The sequence below is a fragment of the Anser brachyrhynchus genome (genome assembly GCF_964034855.1).
Source record: "Anser brachyrhynchus genome assembly, chromosome: 20".
Classification (NCBI taxonomy): Eukaryota; Metazoa; Chordata; class Aves; order Anseriformes; family Anatidae; genus Anser; species Anser brachyrhynchus.
This window is the reverse complement of record NC_137713.1, coordinates 944,465-965,258: the sequence shown is the minus strand read 5'-3', so window position 1 is coordinate 965,258 and position 20,794 is coordinate 944,465. Positions and strand designations below refer to the sequence as shown.

At 58.2% G+C, this 20,794-nt stretch overlaps 1 protein-coding gene across 11 annotated transcripts in view; it reads left to right on the top strand.

The window, feature by feature from the left end:
- Nucleotides 1-20,794, top strand: part of RAP1GAP2 (RAP1 GTPase activating protein 2) — an 82,736-nt gene that overhangs the window by 20,180 nt on the left and 41,762 nt on the right. For 8 of the 11 annotated variants that reach the window (XM_080562739.1, XM_080562740.1, XM_080562741.1 and 5 more), the window contains one exon: nucleotides 846-881. In XM_080562739.1, coding sequence (XP_080418865.1) covers nucleotides 846-881 — 36 coding nt within the window. The other 3 variants (XM_080562732.1, XM_080562729.1, XM_080562735.1) reach the window with 3 other exon arrangements.

Sequence of the window (20,794 nt, the reverse complement as noted above, 5' to 3'; positions counted from 1 at the left end):
AGTGTTTTCTGTGATCGCAATGCAGAAACCAGTAGTGTTCTGTTGGTTTGGTTTGGTTTGTTGTTTTTTTTGTTTTTTTTTTTTTGGTTCACCATGTAGCAGACAACACAGAATTTGCAGTTACTGCCAAAAGACATAATTTTGCACTTTGAGACATTACTATGATTTGCATTAATTAATATTAATATGGCTTTTAACCATAATAATTCTGTGGAGACAGGCGCTTATTACCAGTGCTAAATACAGAAGCGATGCGGCTCGGGATCCCAGCCCCGCAGCAGCCGGCCGGGCTGCCCTGCACTGCTCCAGCTCCAGGGCTCGGGGCGGCTGCGGGTGCTCGCAGCGAGTGCGGGCACCTGGGCTGGGCGAGGTGCGGGGCCGGGGCAGCGCTGCGGGGCCAGGCACGGACCCGTGCTCATGCAGTGGGGCAGCCCGGTCAGCTCTAAAGGTCGTGTGCCTTGCTGCGCCTGGAGTCCTCACCCGTGGGACCGTGCTTCTTGTAAGGCTGCAGGGCTGGGCTGCGGGGTCAGGGGCGATGTTCTGGTGCACCTGCGTTGTCTCGGGTCTGTCCTCATTAAATCCGTGCTTTCTGGGAGGCTTGGGATCAGGGCTACATGGAAGGGCTTGGACGTGGATAAATGAATTTGGGAGTGTGATGGGAGAGCCAGACCTTGAGTAGAGCTAAGGGGGAAACACAGGAACAAGCTGGCCGGGGAGGCAAGGGACGGACTTCGTTCCTCGGGTCCTCAGGTGAACGTGGACACCTGAGGAGGATGGGTCCCGAGGCCGGACAACCCGTGTCGCTGTACCATCACCAGTAACGCACTGCTCTGCTCTCTCCCCAGGATCGACAAGACAATGCTCGCCAGCCTGAAGATGAAGTGAGTACCACAATTTTCTCTTATAAAGCCACTCTCCTGTGACATGCACGGTGGCCAGTGATGGCCTAGAGCAGAGGGAGGATGCCCTGCCCTTAAAAACCAAGCAGCCAACCGAACCCACCCCCATACACGGGGCAGGTCAGGGTGGCTGTACCACAGCCGGGGGCTCTCGGTGCCAGCCCCGCGCTGTGCCTGTGCCCGTCCCCGCGGCACCGGCCTGGGCAGAGCGGAGCCGTGCAGGGCGGTGTGTCTGTCCCCTCCCTGTCTGCCTGCTCGAGGGGCTGTTTCTGTGCGCGTCACACAGCCCCTGCTCCTTACAGTCTGAGGTGATGCATGCAGCGAGTGGTTATGGTGAACAGGATGATATGCATGCTGTATTTTTAGTGGGTTTAAGGCACGCATGGTGGAATTCACAGGATGTTGGACTTGGAGGGATGGGAATGGGAGCTGGCAGGGCAGGCTGCTGGCTGTAACGTCAGCAAGGTCTGGGTTCGCTCTGGTTGGGATTTGGATCTCACAGTTTTGGGAGGGGGCAGCTCCCGGTGGGATATAGGGTGTGCGGTGCCCCTTACCCTGCTGTTCCCCGTGGGCTGCTGGCGGAGCGCCGGCTGTCCCTGTCCGTGGGGTCCCCGGGGTGGTGGTGCCGCTCTGCGGGGCTGCCTCGGGCTTGCCGCAGACCCGCCGAGATCTGACGGCACGAGGCTGGCGCTGCCCAGGACAGCGGCCGCGGGGCAGATCCCGCGCCTGCAGGGAGGTGGGCTGAGGTGTGCGGGACCCCCCGCCCGGCAGGGGGCTGCTGCCCGGCCCCTCGGCAGGTGTGAGGGCAGTGGGCAGCGTGGCTGCGAAAGCTGTGCTTGTTCCAGAAAATACGCTTGAAGATGGAATTTGTTCAGAGCAGGGGGTCTGAGCCAGCTCCACCCAGACAGCCCCTGAGCATCCCAGTGACTTGATGCTTTGCCGGGGAATTGTCTTCTATCAGCGCAGCCGTGGCTTTCCAGGAGGTTTCAGCATTAAAGGAAACAACCTCCTCCTGTGGCACCAGGGATGCCTCTCACGCCGGGCCCTGCCCATGCTGTGCCTCCCTCCCGCTTCCCGAGCCAGGGATTTTCCATTGCAAGCACTCCTGCGGCTCCCAGCACTGTTAACGCTACTGTGTGCTAATATAGAAATATTCTGGCCAAGCCTCCCTTGAGTTCAAGGTAATACGTGTGGGTAACTGCTCATGCAGTTTCCCTTTATAATCATTACTTGTGCAAATTATTCATTAATGGAAAAGTATACAGAAAGCCTTCGGGGAACCTGCTGCTTCAATAAGCCTGTAAAATGCCCTTTGTAAATAGCACAACAGAAATGCTGTTACTAAGCTCATTGCTCAGGTTTTCACCGAACTAATGAGAAGTTTAAATCGACGTTTACAGCTTTCAGGAGCATGGGGGGGGGCATCTTGGTGAGTTTTCTTTTTCCCATGGTGCTGGGAAGGATTTAGCTGTGCCATGAACGCTGCTGCCCTGTTTTATTTATTTATTACTTATTTTTCAGGGCCTGTGCAGCAGTTCTGCTGCAGAAATGTGTTTAAACTTCTTTGCCAACCGTGTGGGGCAATTAATGCCCATGCACGGCTGCCTGCTCAGACTGTGGTGCACCACAGCTCCTGCCCGCAGCGGGTGCTGGGGTCCAACCCTGGGAGAGGTGGCGAGGTGTGGGGAGCTGGGGGGCACCCGTGGCTCTGGGGGGCTGCAGGGCTGGGGCAGCGCCGCGAGCTGTGCCTGGGCAGCTCGCGGTGAGCTCAGTGATGCTCAGCCCCGGCTGCTCCCCGCCGGCATCGCTCCTGCCTGAGGCCAGCAGGTATCTGGGGCAGCTGCTGATGTTGAGTTTTTTCCCTACATAATGCACTTTTGGTGATAGAGAAAGATCTTTGCTGCTGAAATGTGTCACCTGCCCCCAAACACGGATATGACATAACACAAGGCTGTGCAGGCTCCAGCACTCGCTTTGTTTTCCATGCTCGGCAATGCGACATCTGCCCGGAGTCCCCTCTCCCGGTGCCTTCAGTTATGGCCGGGGTCGCATCAGCTCCTGCTGTCGGCTGGGAGAGGACCTGGGAGCTGTGCTTCTCTCCTCCCCCAGGAGTGCGGGGAGATGAATTTCTCATGGGGAAATGGATTTTTGCGTGCCTGCAAAGCCTCTCGGAGCACGATAGAGGAATGAAAACGCTTACTTCAAAGGCATGGCTGAGAGATGATTTTAAACGCTCATGAAATGCTGCCAGAGCCGTGCTGAGCTGCAGCCCCTGGGGAGCGGGGGGTGCCTGTGGCTGCAGAGGGACCCACAGCACAGCCCAGCACGGCCCGGCTCGGCCTGGCCTCCTGCTGCGAGGGTGAGTTTGCAGCCGGGAGCCGTGCCCTGGGCTGCTGTGTCTTCCCTTCTGGTCCCAGTGCTGTCACTTACACAAAACCAGTGACCCCTCCAAGCGATAAGCTTTTCCGTGGAGCAGGAGCTCCTTTCCCCCATCTCCGGTCCCTGTCGCGAGCAGGGCCGCCAGCTGCCCGGCCTCGCCTGCCAGCCCGAGCCGCGCGTTTGCTCAGCTGAGCGTCCCCTGGAGTTGTTCCATCCCCGGCATTTGCAGCTGATGCTTTCCACAACCTCTCAACGCTTCTGCTTTGTGGACAGATTGCATCATTAAATGTTTCTGTAATTGGGGCCCAGCCAGAGCCACATTAGATATTTGTAAAAGCCCTTAAAATAAAAAAAGTAGTTTTGGTTTCTAACGCCCTCTTTTTATTACTGCAGCCTTCTGGCTAGGATACCAGGCGTAGGCAATTTTCCCTGCTCTGTAACTTGTTAACAAAAAGACAAGCTGCTTCCTACAAGCCAAGGAGCACTTCAAGAAGCCTCGTGCGTGCTGCAAACATCAATATTGACTTGTGGAAAGCTGGCGGAGGCGGAACAGCGAGTGGCTGCTGGTTGTGGCCCGGAGCCTTTGGCTGCAGAGGGGACCCCGGTGCAGCGGGGCGCTGCAGGGTCCCCACCGTGGTCCCCTCACTGCTGGCTCCCGGGCAGCCTTCCTGGGGCAGCGAGCCCCCCATGGGGAGCACCAGGGCGGCTGCGTGTCCCTGCGTCCCCGCGGTGCCGGCGTCTGGTGAAACCGAGCGCGGCAGCAGGAGGGCGCGAGCAAGGAGCAGGGCTGCGGGGCTGCTGCCTGCCTGCTGCGTCTGCTGGTCGTGATAATGAACTCAAACGCACAGGTGGCACCGCAGCTTCAAAGCAGTTCTCCCTCTATCTCTCTCCCTTTTATTTTTTTTAATTTGGTTTTCATTAGTTCCTATGGCAACCATGAATATGTCTGAGGGACTTGAAACTGGAGAGCATGAGTAGACATTGCAGAGGGGGAGCATCGGAGGAGGAGGGAGACTGATAGCCCTGGCATCTCGGCCAGGGATTCGCTTGTCCTAATTCTGGTGAAGGAAGCGCCGGGACATACCTGCAGGTACAACTGGCGAGCAAACGCGCCGCAGAAGACCGAGCATCTCTGTGCAGCGGGGGGGCTCTGAGCTGCCGCCTTTGCTGCTCGGCCTCCGCAATGCCCAGGAAGCTCTGGTGAGTCCGGGTCTCGCCGTGCCCGGCTGGCTGTGCCCTCCTGGCCGGCAGCTCAGCTCGCGCCGTGCCCCCGCCTCGTGCCGCGGTCCCGCTGCAAAGCGCACCTGGCAGCGGGGCCCCGGCTCTGCGAAGGCTGCTCGGTGTGGTGGGGAAGGGGAGCGCGGGGTTTGTGGCTCTGTGGCGGGCAGGGGCTGCTCTGGAGGGAGCTCAGATGCTCAGATTCCCACCGTGCATGGCCAGGGGCTGCTCTCAGGAAGTCTGCGAAGTGCCGCGAAGTCTGCGCGGGAGCGAGGCGGCCCTGGCGGTGGGCAGGAGCGGGCTGTGGAGGTGTTGGGGTGTGGGTTGGGGCGCCTGTCCCTGGGGAGCGTGGGGAGGGGAGCGCTGCTGGGAGCCTGAGACGGGGCCTGGGGCTGCCAGCAGCGGCACCAGCACCAAGGAGCTGCGAAATGGAGACTGGGAGCAGGATTTGACATGTGCAGGCGTGGGATTCTGGCACAGGCCAATTCCACCACACTCTTTTTTTTCTGTATTTTTTTTTCTTTACTCTTTACCTACTCCATGTGAAAGCTCAAAAAGGGCGTCGAGCCCAGAAGAAGCCCTCCGTGTGTTGGCTCGCTGCTGCCGTTTCTTCTCGTGCCACCTGCGGTACCTGCAGAGGGCAGGCAGCAGCTCCCAGACCCGCGGTGCTGTCGGTGCCCCTCGGGGTACGGCTGCCAGCAGAGCTTGTAGGACACGCTCAGGCTCCACGGCGCAGGTCATGCTTCCCAGGAAGGGGAGAGCGGAGCCAGACTGCAGATAAATGCACTTCTGAAGCCTGAGTGTAACCCCAGGCAAAAAAATAACCATATCAAAGGAACTTTGCATATCCAAAAGCAGCCCTGGGCCTGGTGATCTTACTCAGCTGATTTGCACTCTCACCTGAGGTGCAGGTTAAATGCAGGGTTCCCAGGGGCCAGGCAGGTTCCTGCAGATGCCCCCCAGCCCCAGGGCTCCCGAGCTCCTTGTCTGGGTGCTGCCCTGGACCAGGACATCCTGGGGCCAGCACAGGGTGGGGAGCTGCGGTGGGATGAGGATGAGGATGAGGATGAGCATCAGTTCTTCCCAAGGCTGCAGCAACGAGCTGCTCAGGGGCTGTCCTTCACTCAGAGACCCTTCGTCTGCTGGTTTCTCCTCAGCCCTCTGGGTTCTGATTAGTTTTTCTTTGGTATCATCAGTAGGATGTAAAGAGAAACCAGCAAGTATTTAAAAAAAAAAAATCTATAAATTAAGTTACACCTTCAGGCAAAGAATCACTTCTTGCTTTATCCTTATAAAGCAAAAATCACAATGCAATCACGTCTGTGTGGAACAGAGGAGCCTTGTACACCAACCACTGCAAGTTAGCACGTGCACAGCTAAACCTCACATGGAAGAGCATGTGATGCTCATCTGATAATGGGAATGGTGGCAGAATATGAAGGTGCAAAGAGGTGAGATTGCCCTGACCTTCGTAAAATGAGCTGTGTCCAAGCTTGAGGCTCTTTAATATTTGATGGGCCAGAGCTGTGTTAATGGGGAGATGTGGCAATGATTTAGTTTCTTGGCAGGAGCTGCACTGATGATTGCAATAATCTTGTAGGTATGTGCTTAGGTCCTGTGAGGACAAGGTCTGGAGAGCAGGTTGTGTCCAAGTAAATTCCTTTGATTTTACTACCACCTTTAAGATGGGTAATTGCATGCAAATGTATGCTTTGCAATTACACCCTGGCTGTAGTAGTACATGCGTTACAGCTGGGCCTCAACTCCGCTGCAAAAAACCACTACCAGCAGTGCCTGAAAAGCAGCTGTCTCCAGCAGACAGAGGCAGGCTTTGTTTTTCATTTTGTTTTGTAACTGCTTGTCTTCTGGGCTGCGGAGTCTGCCGAGTGGAGCTTCCAGAGGTGATCCCCTCAGCAGCCTGGCTGCTGGGGAAATTATTAAAGCTGCGGTGCGGAAATGAAAGAGAAAAGCCCATCACGTGGGGCTGGCGTGCGAACTGCGTGCGCGAAGCGTTTCTGCAGCGCCCGGGGTGAGCGCTTGCGGAAGGCGCTGGACGAGCTCCGTGCTGCTGCTCTGGGCTCTGCCGGAGGTCCCACGCCTTTGGAAGCCGGGGCCGGGGCCCGGCTGGGGGAGGCCGGTATTGCTGGGGGCGCTGGGGCTGGCAGCGCCTCCGGGCTTGCGGCAGACTTTAAAGGGCGCCGGCGATTTCTGTTCTGCGTTTTGCCGCTCCTCCCCGTCCCCCTCCCCACACGGTGCGGTCCCTGCTGGCAGGACCGAGGTCTCGCACACAGCAGCCAGCCGCCGGGCTCCCGGCGGGAGGCGACGGCCCCGCGGGGGGACCCTGCCCCGAGCCGGGCAGGCAGCCGGGGCCAGCAGCAGCCGCCGGGGCTGGCGAGGAGCCACGCGAGGGCTCGGCTTTGCCGCCCTCCTCTCCTCTGCAACTTGCCCGTCGGCCTTTTACATCTTCTTCTTCTCTGCCTCGAGGCCGAAGGGGACGCGTCCCCGCCCCGCCGTGTGCGCGCAGCACCCGTTGGCTCGTGGCACGCCGCGGGCCGGGCGCCCTGCTCCCGGGGGGCTCCGCACACGGGCGTGCTGCCCAGCGTCTGCTGCGGCTTCTGGCTCTGCTGTGGCCGGCTGAGGACAGGGGTGCTGGGCGGTGCGGGGGCGGCGCAGCCCGGGCCACCCGGGGCAGGTGCCCGTGCGCCGCGGGGCGGCCGCAGCTGGATCGGTGGTTTTCAAAATCCGCCCTCCTCAGCGCCAGATCGCTGGGGTTTCCACGGGAATCTCACGGGGCTCGCCCTTCGGCCTCTCCCCGGCCCCGCCTGCGGCTGGCGGACGGGCCCCGAGCCGGGCGGCGCCGCTGGGCGCTCCGAGAGGGGCGGCGGGGGGAGGCCGGGCCCGGCCGGGGGCGCTCAGCCGCGGCCGTCCCGCGGCGCTGCCCGCAGCGGCCGCCAGGTGGCGCCGGGCCCCGCTCCGCCGGGCTGGGCTCCGCCGGGCCGGGCCGGGCCCCCCCCGCCGCCCGGTGCAGGCGCTCCCCGGCTCTGCCCCCCCCGCTGCTGGCCCGGGGGCAGCGGCAGTGCCCGGGCTTCCCGTCCGTGCCGGGGCGGGGGGGGCTCAAACTTCCCCGCTGGGCGCGGGGGGGGCGGGGCACGGGGCTCGCGGCCAGGCGGGGGCGGGTCGGGTCGGGGGGCACCGCCTCGTCCCGCCGGGGCGCTCGTCTCGGCCCCGAGCGGCACGGCCCCGCCGCCGTTATTGTAAGTGCTGCTGGCGTGCGCGTGGCTCGTCTCAGCACCGCCAGCTCTTCCGAGCCTTTCTCCTGGGCCGTCTCTTTTGGTCACCTCACTGTAATCTTGCCCCTGGTTTTGTGTAAAGTCTCACTGGAAGCTTAAACCGTCTGCGGCAGAGTCATAACTCATCTGTGTTTTCCCTTGCAATTGTTTGGTTTGGTTCTTGCAGCGTTTCGTGTGCTCTCATATGGCAGCGAGGGGTGAGGAAGCAGATTTCACTCCGAAATGGAGCAATCCCTTAAAAATGTCAGCGTAAACCTTGGGGGAATGCAGCATCGCTGCTTTCCATTGCTGCTGCTGAATCTGAGGAACTCGGCGGAGGGGCCGCATCCTGCCCTTGCGGGGTGGGCGAGACACCTGCCCGTCCCCTCGCCCACCCCTGGGCTGGGGCTGCTTGGGGTCGGTGGCAGAGCCAGCCCCTGCCTGCGGCCCAAGTCCCAGGGTCGGAGCCCTTGTGTGTTGCTGTCCTCCGCTGCGAGCAGGTCTGGCCGCTGCGGGGCTAACAGCGGCTGACAAGTGAGATCTGGGACCTTCGGGGATGGGGTCTGGTCGCTGGGAACCAAGTGTTCAGGATCACGGCATCTGAGTGAATCTTTTTCTAATGAGGATTGTGGAAAAAGGATGGAGCTGGTTTCTGGGGCGGATGCTTTCTGTCAAGCTTTCTGCTTCCCCTCTTCCCCTCCTGCACGTTTCCTCAGGACGCAGCACGTGAAGTGCTGGCCCGGAGTGTCCAGCCCATAGCTGTCTGTGGGGGAGCGGGTGCAACGTGCTCCGAGCATCCTGGCTGTCAGTGCCTGGTTTAACACTTCCCTGGAGAAGCTGCTCTGCCTTTGCTCCTGGGAGGCTGCGTTAGGGTCAGGGTCCTTTGCTGAATCAGAGTGCTTTCAAAAAACCCACCAAAATTTTGAAGAGAAAAAAAATAAAAAGCTCCACTCTGAACAGGTTTGGGCTTGTATCCAAAACCAAGCAATACGATTCAATCCTCTTATTCTGGGAGGAGATAGGCATGTGTGAAAATGTTTGCATGTCCTTCTGTACTTGCCCAGTGCGTGGTGCACGCAGAGCCAGATGCAGCGGTTGCTGCGGTGTTGGCTGAGCCCAGCCACAGGAGCCGGCCCGTGAGGCTTGGCCAGGCCGTAGCTCTCTGCCCGTGCCCGGTGCCTCCTCTCGTGTGTGGCCAGCAGCAGACACATGAACATTTGGCTTTTCTCTGCTGTTTATTCTGACTGCGAGCAGATAAAAGCAAAGCAAGCTCGGGCAGTGGGTGGTGCTGCTGCTTGGCCACCCGGGTCCCTCCTCACGCAGGGGATCTCTGCCCATCGGGAGCCGGCAGCTGCGCATCCTGCGCTGCTGTGTGCACCAGCACTCGCTGTCCTGGCTGCTCGGGGATGTTAGCAGAGGGCGGGTGGGGATGAGCACCTTGGCCTCTAGGAGAAGAGAAGCCAGGTGGGGACTTTGCTCCGGCTCCTGCTGGGGGTCCTGCCCGTCCTTCTGGCCAGCGCTGCCCCTGTGCTGCCAGGCTGTATCTGCGTGCACACTGCCCTGCCTCCGAGGGTGAGGAGTGCTCGTGTAGCACCAGGAAGCAGAGATGGGAGCTGGTAATCTAAAGGGAGGAATGCAGAAAGCAGTGAAAATGGGGTGAAAGTAGGACAGAGCGTCTGGTGGCTCGAATGAATCATCAGTCAACTCTCACTTCTGCTGCTTTATTTGCTTTTCATGCAAAGAAATTAGCGTCGGCTGCATTTTCCTTGCCAGTTTGGGTGCCCTGAGCTGTGGAAAGGGAAAGGGCAGCGCCGTGCCTGGGTGGGCGCAGGTCCCGTGCTGTGCGGGCCAGTAGTTGGAAATGGCCCGTCCCAGCCGCCCGTCGCTTCTCTGAAATCTGGGCTTTGCCCTCGCGGCAGCGCTGGCTGCGGGGCTGAGATAGGGACGGCCCCGTCCCCCAGCAGGGAGCTGCAGCTCCCCGCGGCCGTGCTGGGGCTGTGCTGGGCGCTGCTGCCGAGCACACTCCACACACGGCGCCGGGTGGGATGGCGAGCAGGTGCCCCAGGTGGGCTGCACTGAGTCCGAGCACCAGCAGTGCTCGGGATGTCCTTAGCCAGAAATAGATTTGGATAGTGTGTGTGTTTGTTTCTTTGCTCTCTCTCTTTTGTGCCTAAAGATAAGGCAGAGCAGGGCCTGTGCTGGAGCAGGCAGTGTCTGCCCTCACCTCTGGCTCTGGGACAGACAGGGGCAGCTCAACGTGGCAGCGTGTCCCCCCCGGCCGGAGCCCAGCACGCGGTGCCACGGAGCACGGGGAGGGCGTGGGCACGTTGGCTGACACCGTGTTTGAGAGCAGAGCCGCCGTCAAAAATCACATCCATTTTCTAAAGGGAAAAACAACCTGGGAGATGGGAGCCTTAATGATATCCTATTTTCTTTATGGACAGAAATGACTCCTAATGGGCACAAGAGCTGCTCTCTTGCTGAGGTACCATATAATTTAAGAAAAGTCGAGACGGGTCTGAGGGGTGTTGGTGAGGCACAGCTCGGCGGAGGTCGGTGCTCCCCTTGTTCTCCTCGCCCCTGCAGTGAGGACGGGGCAAGGCTGCGGGGGCTGCCCCTGGGCTGGGGGCACCAACTTCGTGTGCAAGAGCAAAGTGTTTGCAGGTGGGGAGCTGCACCCTTGGCCCCAGGGCTGCCACCATTGCTTGGTAGCTGGAGCGGTCCCAACCTGTGCCAGCCAGAGACCAGCAGCTGGTGCGTGGGTGCTGCAGGGCAGGACGGGCTGGAGGGGTCGGTCGCTGCTCGTCATCTCTCCGTGGGCTGGATGCTTGGCTCAGGGTCCCCTGCCTCGAGCAGCATCGCAGGGCCGTGGGCTGTGCGTCGTGTTGCACAACGCGCCTTGTGCGGGTGGCACCGCCGAGGCAGGGGGGTGGGTGGGCAGCGAGCGGGTGCAGCCGAGCCACGGGGTGCTCGCCCCAGGGCCGTCCCGGGTAGGGCGGCAGCAGGGCAGAAGCCAGCCAGGCTGGTCCCAGAGCTGGCAGCGGATTTACCAAATCCAGCCGGCCCCAGCGCCGCTCCCTATCTGCGGTGCGCACACGGCTCCGTACGCCCCTTCGGGGAAGGGCGGTTATCGCTGCCGGCCTCCCCTGGAGACACCCAGCCCTGCGCCCGCGCGGCAATCCTCTGAGCACGTTTCAGAGCGTGCTCGGGACGGAGGAGCCTTTCCCAGGAAGAGAGAGGTGCTGTCAGCTGTAAGGACTTGGGGTTTTTCAGCTGTTCAATCTGGTAAGCTGAATTTGTATAAAATGTTAGGGGCAGGTCTTCTGTGGGGAAACCAGCGCAGCTCCAGTGATGCTCCTGAGACGTGGCTTGGTGTTTGGTTAGAGGTTTTCCTGTTGGTGGCTTGCCATAGATATTTGGGTTTATTTTTGGGTTTATTAATGCAAAAACCCAAGCTATAACGCGGAGGCAGTCAGCTGGGATTCTGCGATGTGAACGCGGCTTGCAGGAGACATTGGACGTGGCGCAGCGGCGTGCTCTGCTGCTGCGTGCTGCCGAGTCCCATATGTTAAAATGTTGTTGTTGCTATCAAAACAACCTTCACATATTTAAAGCTAGATTATCCACAATTACATCTGCCCAGAGGACTTAGCAACCCCACGTGGGTCTATTTTTAGCTCTGCTTCAGAAGTAATAAACCATGCTGGTTTATATATCTCCTTCCTCCTGCTATATTTATAACTTGTCAAAATAGGAGCTGTTTGCAGACAATCAGAAGGATTGAAAGAGTATCAGCCTTTTAAAAGCAAATATTGTTGTAACGGGGGGAGGGATGTTTAATGGCTGGAGCGATAAAGGCACCATCTGGCTACGGATGTGTGCTCCCAGGCGTCCTGGTTTGCACAAGGACAGGGTGTTCTGCAGGAGCTGAGCATCCTGCCCAGCGCGCTGCGGGGACCCTCGCCCTGCTGCTCTGCACCCATGGCTCAGGGGCGCCGCTTCCTCGCACCGCCACCGGTGTCCCCACGTCCCCGCGGCCGTGCCCCCGCGGCCGTGCCCCCATGCCTGCTTGGCTGCTGGGGTGGGTGCACTTCGGGAAGCCTGGTGCCCTCCTGTGCCCAGCGTCCTGAGCAGGATTAGGGCAGCGCTGGGTGTGGGAACGCAGGTGTGGCTTATTCCTGACGATTATTTTGTTAGTTGCTGCACTGCTCCCACTGGTCGTTGCTTTTCCCTCTGCTGAGTGGGATCCCAGCCTCTGGCAGCCCGCGGGGCCTGGCCCCGTGGCCACCACGCCGGGAAATGTCCCTCTCCATCTCCGGAGCGTTATTTCCAGCGGGGCTCGTAATGTGCAGTGTTATCCTCAGTTAGCAAACAGGCAACAGCCAGCTGAGCCCATATGATATTTGAGATCCTCACATCTTTAAAGCCTCTTGTAAAAGGCTGGGGCATCTCAGGCTCCTACCTAGAAGAGATGTAGCGGCTTGGCAGGTACTTGAATAGGTTAGGGTTGTATTATGAAACCTCTGTGAAGACTCAAAGGTCACTCCTTTCAAACACAGTCCTCTCTTATTCCTCTCAAATGTTATCGGTGTCACACACCAAGGACTACGACAGCTCCTTCCTCATAGAAGCAACTTGGTGTTAATCCTCTCCAATTTGGAAAGCTGAGCTCGATGTTCTTTTCACTGAGATGACGTGGGTTGTACTTCTTGGTGACGTGTTAATAATGACCAACAGTCTCGGCTTGACTGGGAGCTCAGGAGTGGGAAGAATGTCCATCGGATCTTCAGCAGCGCTCCAAAAATCGAGTGCAGCTGTACCAGCTGAATGGTTTGCTCCTCACCTGCGTGTTAAGCAAGAGGGAGGTTTACTGCCAGGCAAGAGAAATGGGGTGCGGTGATAACAAGTCCAGGATCAAACCGGGGGTCTGTGTCCGTTTTCCTCTCCCTGGAAGTGCTCGGGCTGGGAAATGGTGTACAGCAGTCGTGCTCCTTCCTTTGGGAAAGGGCAGCTCCTGCCACGTATGGCTGTGCCTGGGGCTGCCCCCGGTGCTCCAGGCATGCCTCCTCCCGGCCTCTTGTTCCCGTTTGATGAGGTCGAGCAGTGTGAGGGCATTTAACAAGGAAAATGGCAGTTTTCTAGCTACTACCTACATCATGTTCTTTTTTTTTTTTTTTTGATTCAGGGCAAGAGACAAGGAAAAAGCCATAGAGCAACAGAAACCAGTTTCTGAACATGATTGACTGGAGCGCACTCCCTGTTGTGGGGATGTGTCATTGAGATAATACCTGTGTTTTACCTCCACAAATTACGTCTTTTCACTTGCTCACATCAAACAAATTGTCAGATGGAGACAGTAACTGAGTTACTGGGATCCTTGGGGGGCGCAGAGGAGTGGGGAGCGCTGCTCGAGCTGGCTGCATTCCCCATGGTGCAATCCCCCCATCACCAAGCACCCGCGTGTCTCCCAGGGTGCCCCGTGGGCTGCGGAGATGGGACTGAAAAATGACTCCAGGGTGGGTGCGTGTCCTGCCCAGGGGGCTAGGGCCGACGCGAGGGCTAGGGGTGCTGGTGGCTCTGGAAGCACTGGGCACGTTGCTGGTGTTTGTTTGCTGTGCATCCTGAATCTGGCTTTATTAATGATGTTAATGATAAATGATGCCATTTAGTTCACTGATTTGGTAGTGAAATTCAAAGGAACTGCTCGTACTGTAAAGACTTATTTCCTCTGCTAATCTGATCTAATTTAATTTAACGCTGAAATCTTGAAACTTGTTTATTCAGAAAGCCTTCATTCATAGCAAAAAATACCCCAAATTATCAAGAATATGATTTCCATTTAATTGCGCTGCTGTTGTGGGGATGACAGCGCTGTGCTGCGTTTCACCGAGCTAACGCGGCACGCTCACACGGGCACTGCAGCGGGCAGGGGCTGGCGCTGCCCCGGGGTCTCGGCTCCAGCCTGCGTTGTGCACCTGGTCCTTCTCCTCTCTGCTGCTGATCCTCTGCCTGGCCCTCGGCAATTCGCTTTGTCACCCTGTGCTGCCGTTTCCCTGTCCACTGAGTGGCTTTGATTTATGATGTGCTGGTTGGCACTGCAACGTGCCGAGGAGTCAGCGCCAGCGCTCGGCTCTGCTCGCAGAGGCTGGAAGGCGGCCTCGGCACCAGAACACGGGTCCTGGGATGTGTGGTGGGAAGGTGCCTTCTGAAAGCTTCTTAGCAAAGCCATGGCTTTCTGGAGGCTGCTGAAGAGGGAATGGTTACAAAAGTAGTGTCACGAGAACCTGCAGATATATAAAAATATACAGGTATCTGCAGATATATAAAGTTATCTATAGATCTTCTCACATAAAAGCGGACGCCGCTGTCAGCCCCTGGACTCTGAGGGACGGTTTTATACTGAAGGCAGACCGGAGAACTGAATGCTCCCATCCAGCCCTGAGGTGTTCGGATGGAGAGTGTCGCTGCAGCAGCTATGGGTGAAGAGTTCTGCCCTCGTTGGCTTGGCCTCGCTCAGTCTGCAAGGTTGTCTTTGCAAGTCGTGATTGTAATTTGGGTAATCTTCCTGGGCTGCATAAACCTGTCACGCCACAGGCCACTGAGGCTCCTGGGGCAGAGACAACAGCTGCGTGTGACTAATGAGTCCCCAGAAAGGCGAAACGTGTGCCTGGGGTGACGCTCCGTCCTGCGCAGGACTAATTGCACGGGCCGTGGCTGCCCAGGGGGCTGGCAGCCATCGCCCTTCTCGCTCGGCTTTCGCTTCTCGGGTGCCTCCCTGGCCCCACTGGCAGCTGTGGCCAGCGGCTGCGTCCGAGCGGGGCGACCAGAGCACGGCACCGAGTGAGGTGCATTTGCTCGTGGCCTGGCACGTGTCCTGGCGGCGTGGTGCCGGCGGGTGGCACAGCAGGAGGTGGCACGTCGTGGCTGGCACTGGAGCAGCGGGCGCAGAACCGACCTCGGTGCTTGGGCAAATAGCCACGGAGTCGACCTCCTGCTGGCTCTGGTACGGGTTGTGTTACTTGGGCACGGATAGCCACACGCTGTGAAATCCACTTCCCGTCCTTTGTGCTCAAAGTTTATTCCAAGGTGATAAGACAAATTCATTTTTTATCACTGTGCTAACACAGATATATCTTAGTTTGTATTTTGCATGCCTTTGTGATATGCAGCCACCATACAGGGCTCATGGGATCGCCCCTGTGGGAAAGCATCCAGCTGGGTTTTGTAACTGCTGATCCCCCTTCCAGCCTGCCTGGTGCTGGCAGTCGGACCCCATCCTGGCATACAGGCCCATGTTCCAGCAGTTCTGATTATCTCAGTTTGAGTGCTCCAGCAGATGACAGCCCATTTCAGGTGCATTTTAAAGTCAGATTAATAGCGCAGTGTAGCAGCAGTGGCACGGTGCTGCTAATCTTCTGCGCACTGCAGCGATTATCCGCTTCCTCGTGATGCGCTGGGGGCTGTACAGGCGTGAGCAGGGATGGGACAGGGCAGAGATGCTGCTGACACTGCTGTCAGCTGCCGCTCCTCTGTGCCTGCTCTGGTCACATGGAAATGGCTACATGATTTGCAAGAGCTGGGATCTCTTTGCAAGCAGCAGAAAACAGCTAATTGCCTTGAGTAAAGCACCAACGAGTGACTTGCCTGGCTCTGTGTGGAGCAGAAACAAAGACAAAGCAGCACTTCCAGGAGGGCTGAATGTCTGGGTTCCCAGAAAGAACCAATTTGCACCCCTGTGGTTAATCAAGTGCCATTTCTTGTCCTTTGCTGAAGCTGAAATTGCTTCTTGACTCTGCTCCGCAGGGCACAAAGGGTCTGTGCGTGAGTTCGGGTGTCTGCCAGCATGGGAACACACTGTGCCCGGCCGGGAGCAGCGCCCACCTCACCGGTGCTCAGCTCACCTCCGTGGTGCTCAGCTCACCTCCGTGGTGCTCAGCTCACCTCCGCGGGCCGGCTGCTGCACAGCCGTGGGACAGGCAGACACTGCTGGGGCCCAGCCAGCCTGCACGGATGGTCAGGGCAGGGAAATGCAGGTGTTGCAGACCTCTGGGGGCTGGCCATTGCTATGGCTCTTTATTATTATTGTTGTTGTTATATTTATTTAACTGATGCCTGATCTGAGGTGTTAGGAAGGTGCTTTCAGTGCTACCGACCACTCATCTCACCTGTTTGCCCTGCAAATACAGAGAGGGGTCTCATGAGGTGCAGTGAAGGAAGTACACCACATCTAGAGAAACTGTGGCTTGCGTGCAGAGGTGTGTGGGCAAAGCGATGCCAGCTCTGGGTCCTTCTAATCCCCGCGTTGGTTTTAGGTCTTTTGCGATTGCTTTTCCCACTGAGGTCTCTTCTCTCCAAGCCTCTGCAACCACCAAACGGGTGCCCGCGTGCACCAGTGTCGCTATCTGCCCATCTAGCCTCCTGTCTGCTTCCTAGCACTTACGCACAGCTTATCTGAAGTTCTGTTGATCTTCAAACACCGCCGCTGCGCTCATGCGAGTCCTGTTCTATTTTTAATGGGTACCGATATCTGACCGGGCTTTGGCTTCCCTGCGAGATGAGAGGTCGTTCGTTTGTAATGAATTTTTGTTCTTTCATTGCAGCTTTGATTGCTTTCCCTGTTTATTTCCTGGGAAGGCTGATAATTGCGCTGCGGAGATGAAACACCGTGGGTCCCGCTCAGCTGAAGTCAGGCAAAAGGTCAACGCGTGTGCGCGTGTAACGGGGGGGTGCTGGGCTGCCCGCGGCTCCCGCTGCAGCCAGCCGGATGCGTTTGGTTTCCCCGTCACTGCGGTGCCCCGGTGCAGGAGCCGTGGAACAGGGGGGCCGGGTGGCATCTCAGCCCCTCGGGCCCAGGCTGCTGCCGGTGCCACGGGCTGTGCCCTGCTTTGAGCTGGGCAAACGCTCGCTTGCACCGCACGTGCTGAAACGCCGAGGCCGCCTTGTCTTCACCCGCTGCCTGGGCTGCCTTTCACCAGCAGGCAGTGGAGGGCGCGGAGGCTGCGGTCCCTCCCTCACAGCTTTCTTTGCTTGCTTTTGACCAGGTGACCTTGTGTCAAGAAAACAACTGAATTGTGTTTTCTGCTTTTATTAAATCTGTCCATTCGGAGAGGGCTCAGCTGGGTGTTGGGCGCAGCGGCCTCCCCCCGGGGGCCGAGGGGCTGTGCAGACTTGGCAGCGTTTTGATGCGCCTGGTGCACACCGGCCTGGCTGGTGTGTGGTGGTGGTGCAGGCCTCGGCCCGAGCCGCCCGCAGGCCCGGAGCTCAGCAGTGACTCCCGGATGGCGTTGCCTCGGTCTCCGGTGCAGGCTGCTGTGAGCGGCGGGGCTGGGTGGGTGCTGGGTGGGTGCTGGTCACACTCGCGTGCAGGCTGCACCATGGCCTTGGGCTCCATCAGCTGGCACGAGCCAAAGGGGAGCTCCTTGCCTTCATCTGGGCCGTGCCTCACCTGCGCCTGCTCCAGGGACTGGGGCAGATCTTTTCCCCAGTGGTGGAAAATCGCGGTAAGAGCCGCGCGGTGCCCCATGCAATGCCGTCCGGCTGCCCCAGTCCCGTGGGCTGCTTCGCAGATCCTGGGGCTGTGCTTTTACAGCCGTGGGATCTACGTGAAACGCTCCAGCCAGCCTAAGACTGCTGCAGCAAAAGTCTTGATCTTCGATGACCTTGATCCTCGTGTAACAATGCGCGTCTGGTTTTTGAAGAGGGTATTGAGCATCAGAATGGCAGGGACTATACCCAGAACAAAAACAGGTTGGAAGTTTTCTTGTCTAATTGGTGGGTTTTCTGTATCCAGCTGTAATTTGAAAAGTAATTAAGCTTTCCCAAAGTCACCTTTTACTGCTCTCGATGCATATGTCAGTGCCTGAATGGTTGCTCTGGGGATTTGTCAGCTCCGGATGCATAGGGATGCTTCATCTGAAGGGAAAAATACATATATCTGCCTCCTGTTTTCTTGGTATTTTCCCTATGTCTTTCTAACTGAAGCCATAAAATAAATCTCTAATCAGATTACTTAGGGCTGGATGTAACATAATCTAAAGCTCTGTTTCTCATGATACTTCTCTTAAACCTGGATGCAGTCTTATCCTCTTTCTGCAGCACATTTTGAAATGCTATAATCGCCTTCCCCCTAGTTTGCAAGCTCCAAAATCTTTTCTTCTTACGCCAGGAAAATAGGAATGTGACTGCCCCTTTTGCAGAAGATTGATTACTATTCCTGTCCTTCGGTCTGCGCTGCTGGTGCTCTCCTTTTGTCCCTCTGCTCCGTGGCGCTGGAGGTGCGGGCAGGGCAGGGGCAGTGCATGGTCCCTGTCCTGCGCCCCGGCTGTGTGGCCGTGCCCCGGGGCAGGGCTGGCCGGGGGGCTCTGGGCAGGGGGGGTGTTTGCAGGGTCTGGCCGGGATGCTGAGGGGGCTTTGCTTGCAGAGGCTGTGCTTCGCGTTTGAGGAAGGGAAGGCTCTGACACCGTGATGTAAAATGAAGCCGTCTTGTTTGCTGAGGGGTAGCAGCTGTGTGGCAGTGAGGATCTCAGGCATCCGCTGCTGCACCGCTCCCCTCCCTGGCTCTCCAACCCCCCGCTCAGCTCCCCGCGATGGGCAGGGGCGAGCACCCAGCTGGGGGCTCAGCGGGTGCTGGGGAGGCCCGGGCCCGGGACCCCCGGCCCTCCTGCGGCACCACCACTGCTTGGCACATCTCGTGTATTTATGGCGCTGCCCCTCGCGAGCGAGGCGGCCGTAAATCCCTCGCCGGGGAGGTGCAGAGGGCTCGCGGGCCGCATCCTGCGTCGCCTGGCGGGGCAGCGCCTGGCCACGGGCCTGCCTGCGGAAGCCCTGAGTCACCGGGGCTGGGCTGCTCAGGCCGCGGGTGCCGGGGCTCTGGCCGGCGTTCCCCGCTGCAAATGCGCTCATCAGCAGCTGCGGGAGGTCGATAGGCGGCTCTGGGCAGCCTGGGCAATTCAATCTCACTGAAGAATTAACACAAAAGCCAAAGCTATTCCGTAAATGTACAGCTTTTCAATAATATTAATCATATAACTTATTCAGGGGGAGGTTCTGTAATATTGGGAATGAAGGCTTGGTCTTGTCACAGTCTGGTATTTTCAGATCCTTCTTTCTTAGCAAAGCGTCCAGAATAAAATGCCAAGCGTTGCATAAATGATCTGGCCACCCAGGTGATTTATTAATCATGGCGTATAATTGTTCCAACCTGAAATGAGTTCTCTCCAGCCCCTTGGGATTCAGTTTTGTAGTTAGCTGCAAAACTGTTTTCTCTGAAGCAAAAACGTCAGGGCAATTTTAGAGAGAGATTTATTTCTTCATAAAACAGTGGCAGCTGCTTAACTCAAAGGTTATTTAGTCGCTGTCGAGGTAACATTGAATGCTTACAGGAAGGACAAAGGCTCGGGGGAGCCCAGAACGGCCGGCTGGGGCTGGGAGGCATCCCCGAGCTCCCTGCTCCAAGCTCCAGCACCAGGTCAGCTCGGCCACGGCTCCATCCACCCAAGGCCGGGGAGCTCCGTGGGTGGGAGCTGGCAGCCTCCCTGAGGACTGCTCCAGGGCTGAAGCAACCTCCTCGCTTTTCCTAATTTCCAGTCTAAGCCTCTCAAGCTGCAGCGTCCCGTTTTATAAGATGTCTGTTCGTTGTAGTGTAGACACCAGCCGGAGGGTATTCTCTGGGTGCTGGCCCTGACTGGGTGTCCCAAACCCTCAGGGGGGTGATGCTGTCTTTGCATCAGCACATAAAACAGAGGTGTCCGGAGTCACTCCGGCCCCATAGAGCCCCCAGCTGCAGGCAGTGCTTCTGCATCTCACCGGGATGCAGGCAGAGCACTTGCCTCTTGCTGCAGCTCTGGCTGAAGCACCATCAGGGCAGTTTGACAGGATCCTCTCTTAAAAAGAGTAAAGGATGAACCGAGGACACACAGAACATCCGTACGCTGCAGGAGCCTACGCTCCGGCTTTGGAGGCAGCAGGAGACTTGGCTCTGCTCCCAGGTCAGGGTGCCCCGGGGCTCCCGTGCCATGCAGCTCACCGTGCTCATGGCTCACCATGCCGGTCCTGCCGCTACTCCCCCATTTGCCAAGCAGAAACCGTTCTCTGGGTGCATGATGTGCCATTTCTTTGCAAGGACAACCTGCCAGGGGTGATGGGTGAGAACAGCAGGCACTGGGGAAGGAAGGCTTCCCTGCTATCCTGCCCTAATCTGTCCTGAAGCCTTTTATCAGACAGCAGAATGTAAGACATACAGGGCGGCTTCGCAGCCACCACAGGGACAAGCGCTGTTCTTGGGAGACGTTCCCCGGTCCCCATTTACCTGCATCATCCACGTGGCTGAGCAGCACTGAGTGCATCAGTCTCGCTTCCCTGGCCATCGCTACCAAGGACGCGCATCCCAGGCGCTGTGCAGGTGAAGTGCTGTGCGCTGCCCGGAGGGATGACTGGAAGCCCTCTTGGGGAATGGAGCTGGAGGTGAATTGGAGCCCAGGGGCTGCGTCCAGCTCCCTTGCTGCCTGGCTCCTGTCGGGAGCCTGTGCTGCCGCTTTTTTCTTGCTAATGTTTTGCCCCTGGCTGTGGTCACAAGGACACATCCTAAAGATGCTTACTGTGGCATTTGCTCACTCAGCCTTGTAAAAGAAGCTGTTCTGGGAAATAAATCTGCTGGCTGGGGGTGCCTTCGCCTCCTGGTGTGGGGGCTGCCCCGGCCGGAGCTGTGCTCTGTGCTGCCGGCACAGGGGAAGGGGCTTTGTGGCACCTGCTGCTTCCTGATCCGGTCCTTTGCTGCTCTTAGGGTAGAGCCAGTTAGAAATAAAATGTTTAACCTTTTTTAACCTTTTAACTGGCAGCTTGTTTTGCCTGGGGTAGCAGGGCAGCAGGGGGGGCTCCAGGGTCTCCACCCCAGCTGCTGCTGCGCAAGGGAGCGCAAGTCCCCGGCACGGCCAAAGCTGTGGTGTGAGCTGCTTGATGTGAGCTGCTGCCTCCCTGCCCCAGCCTTTGCCCCAGGCAGCCCCGTCTAGCCCCTTGCCATTAATTATCCTG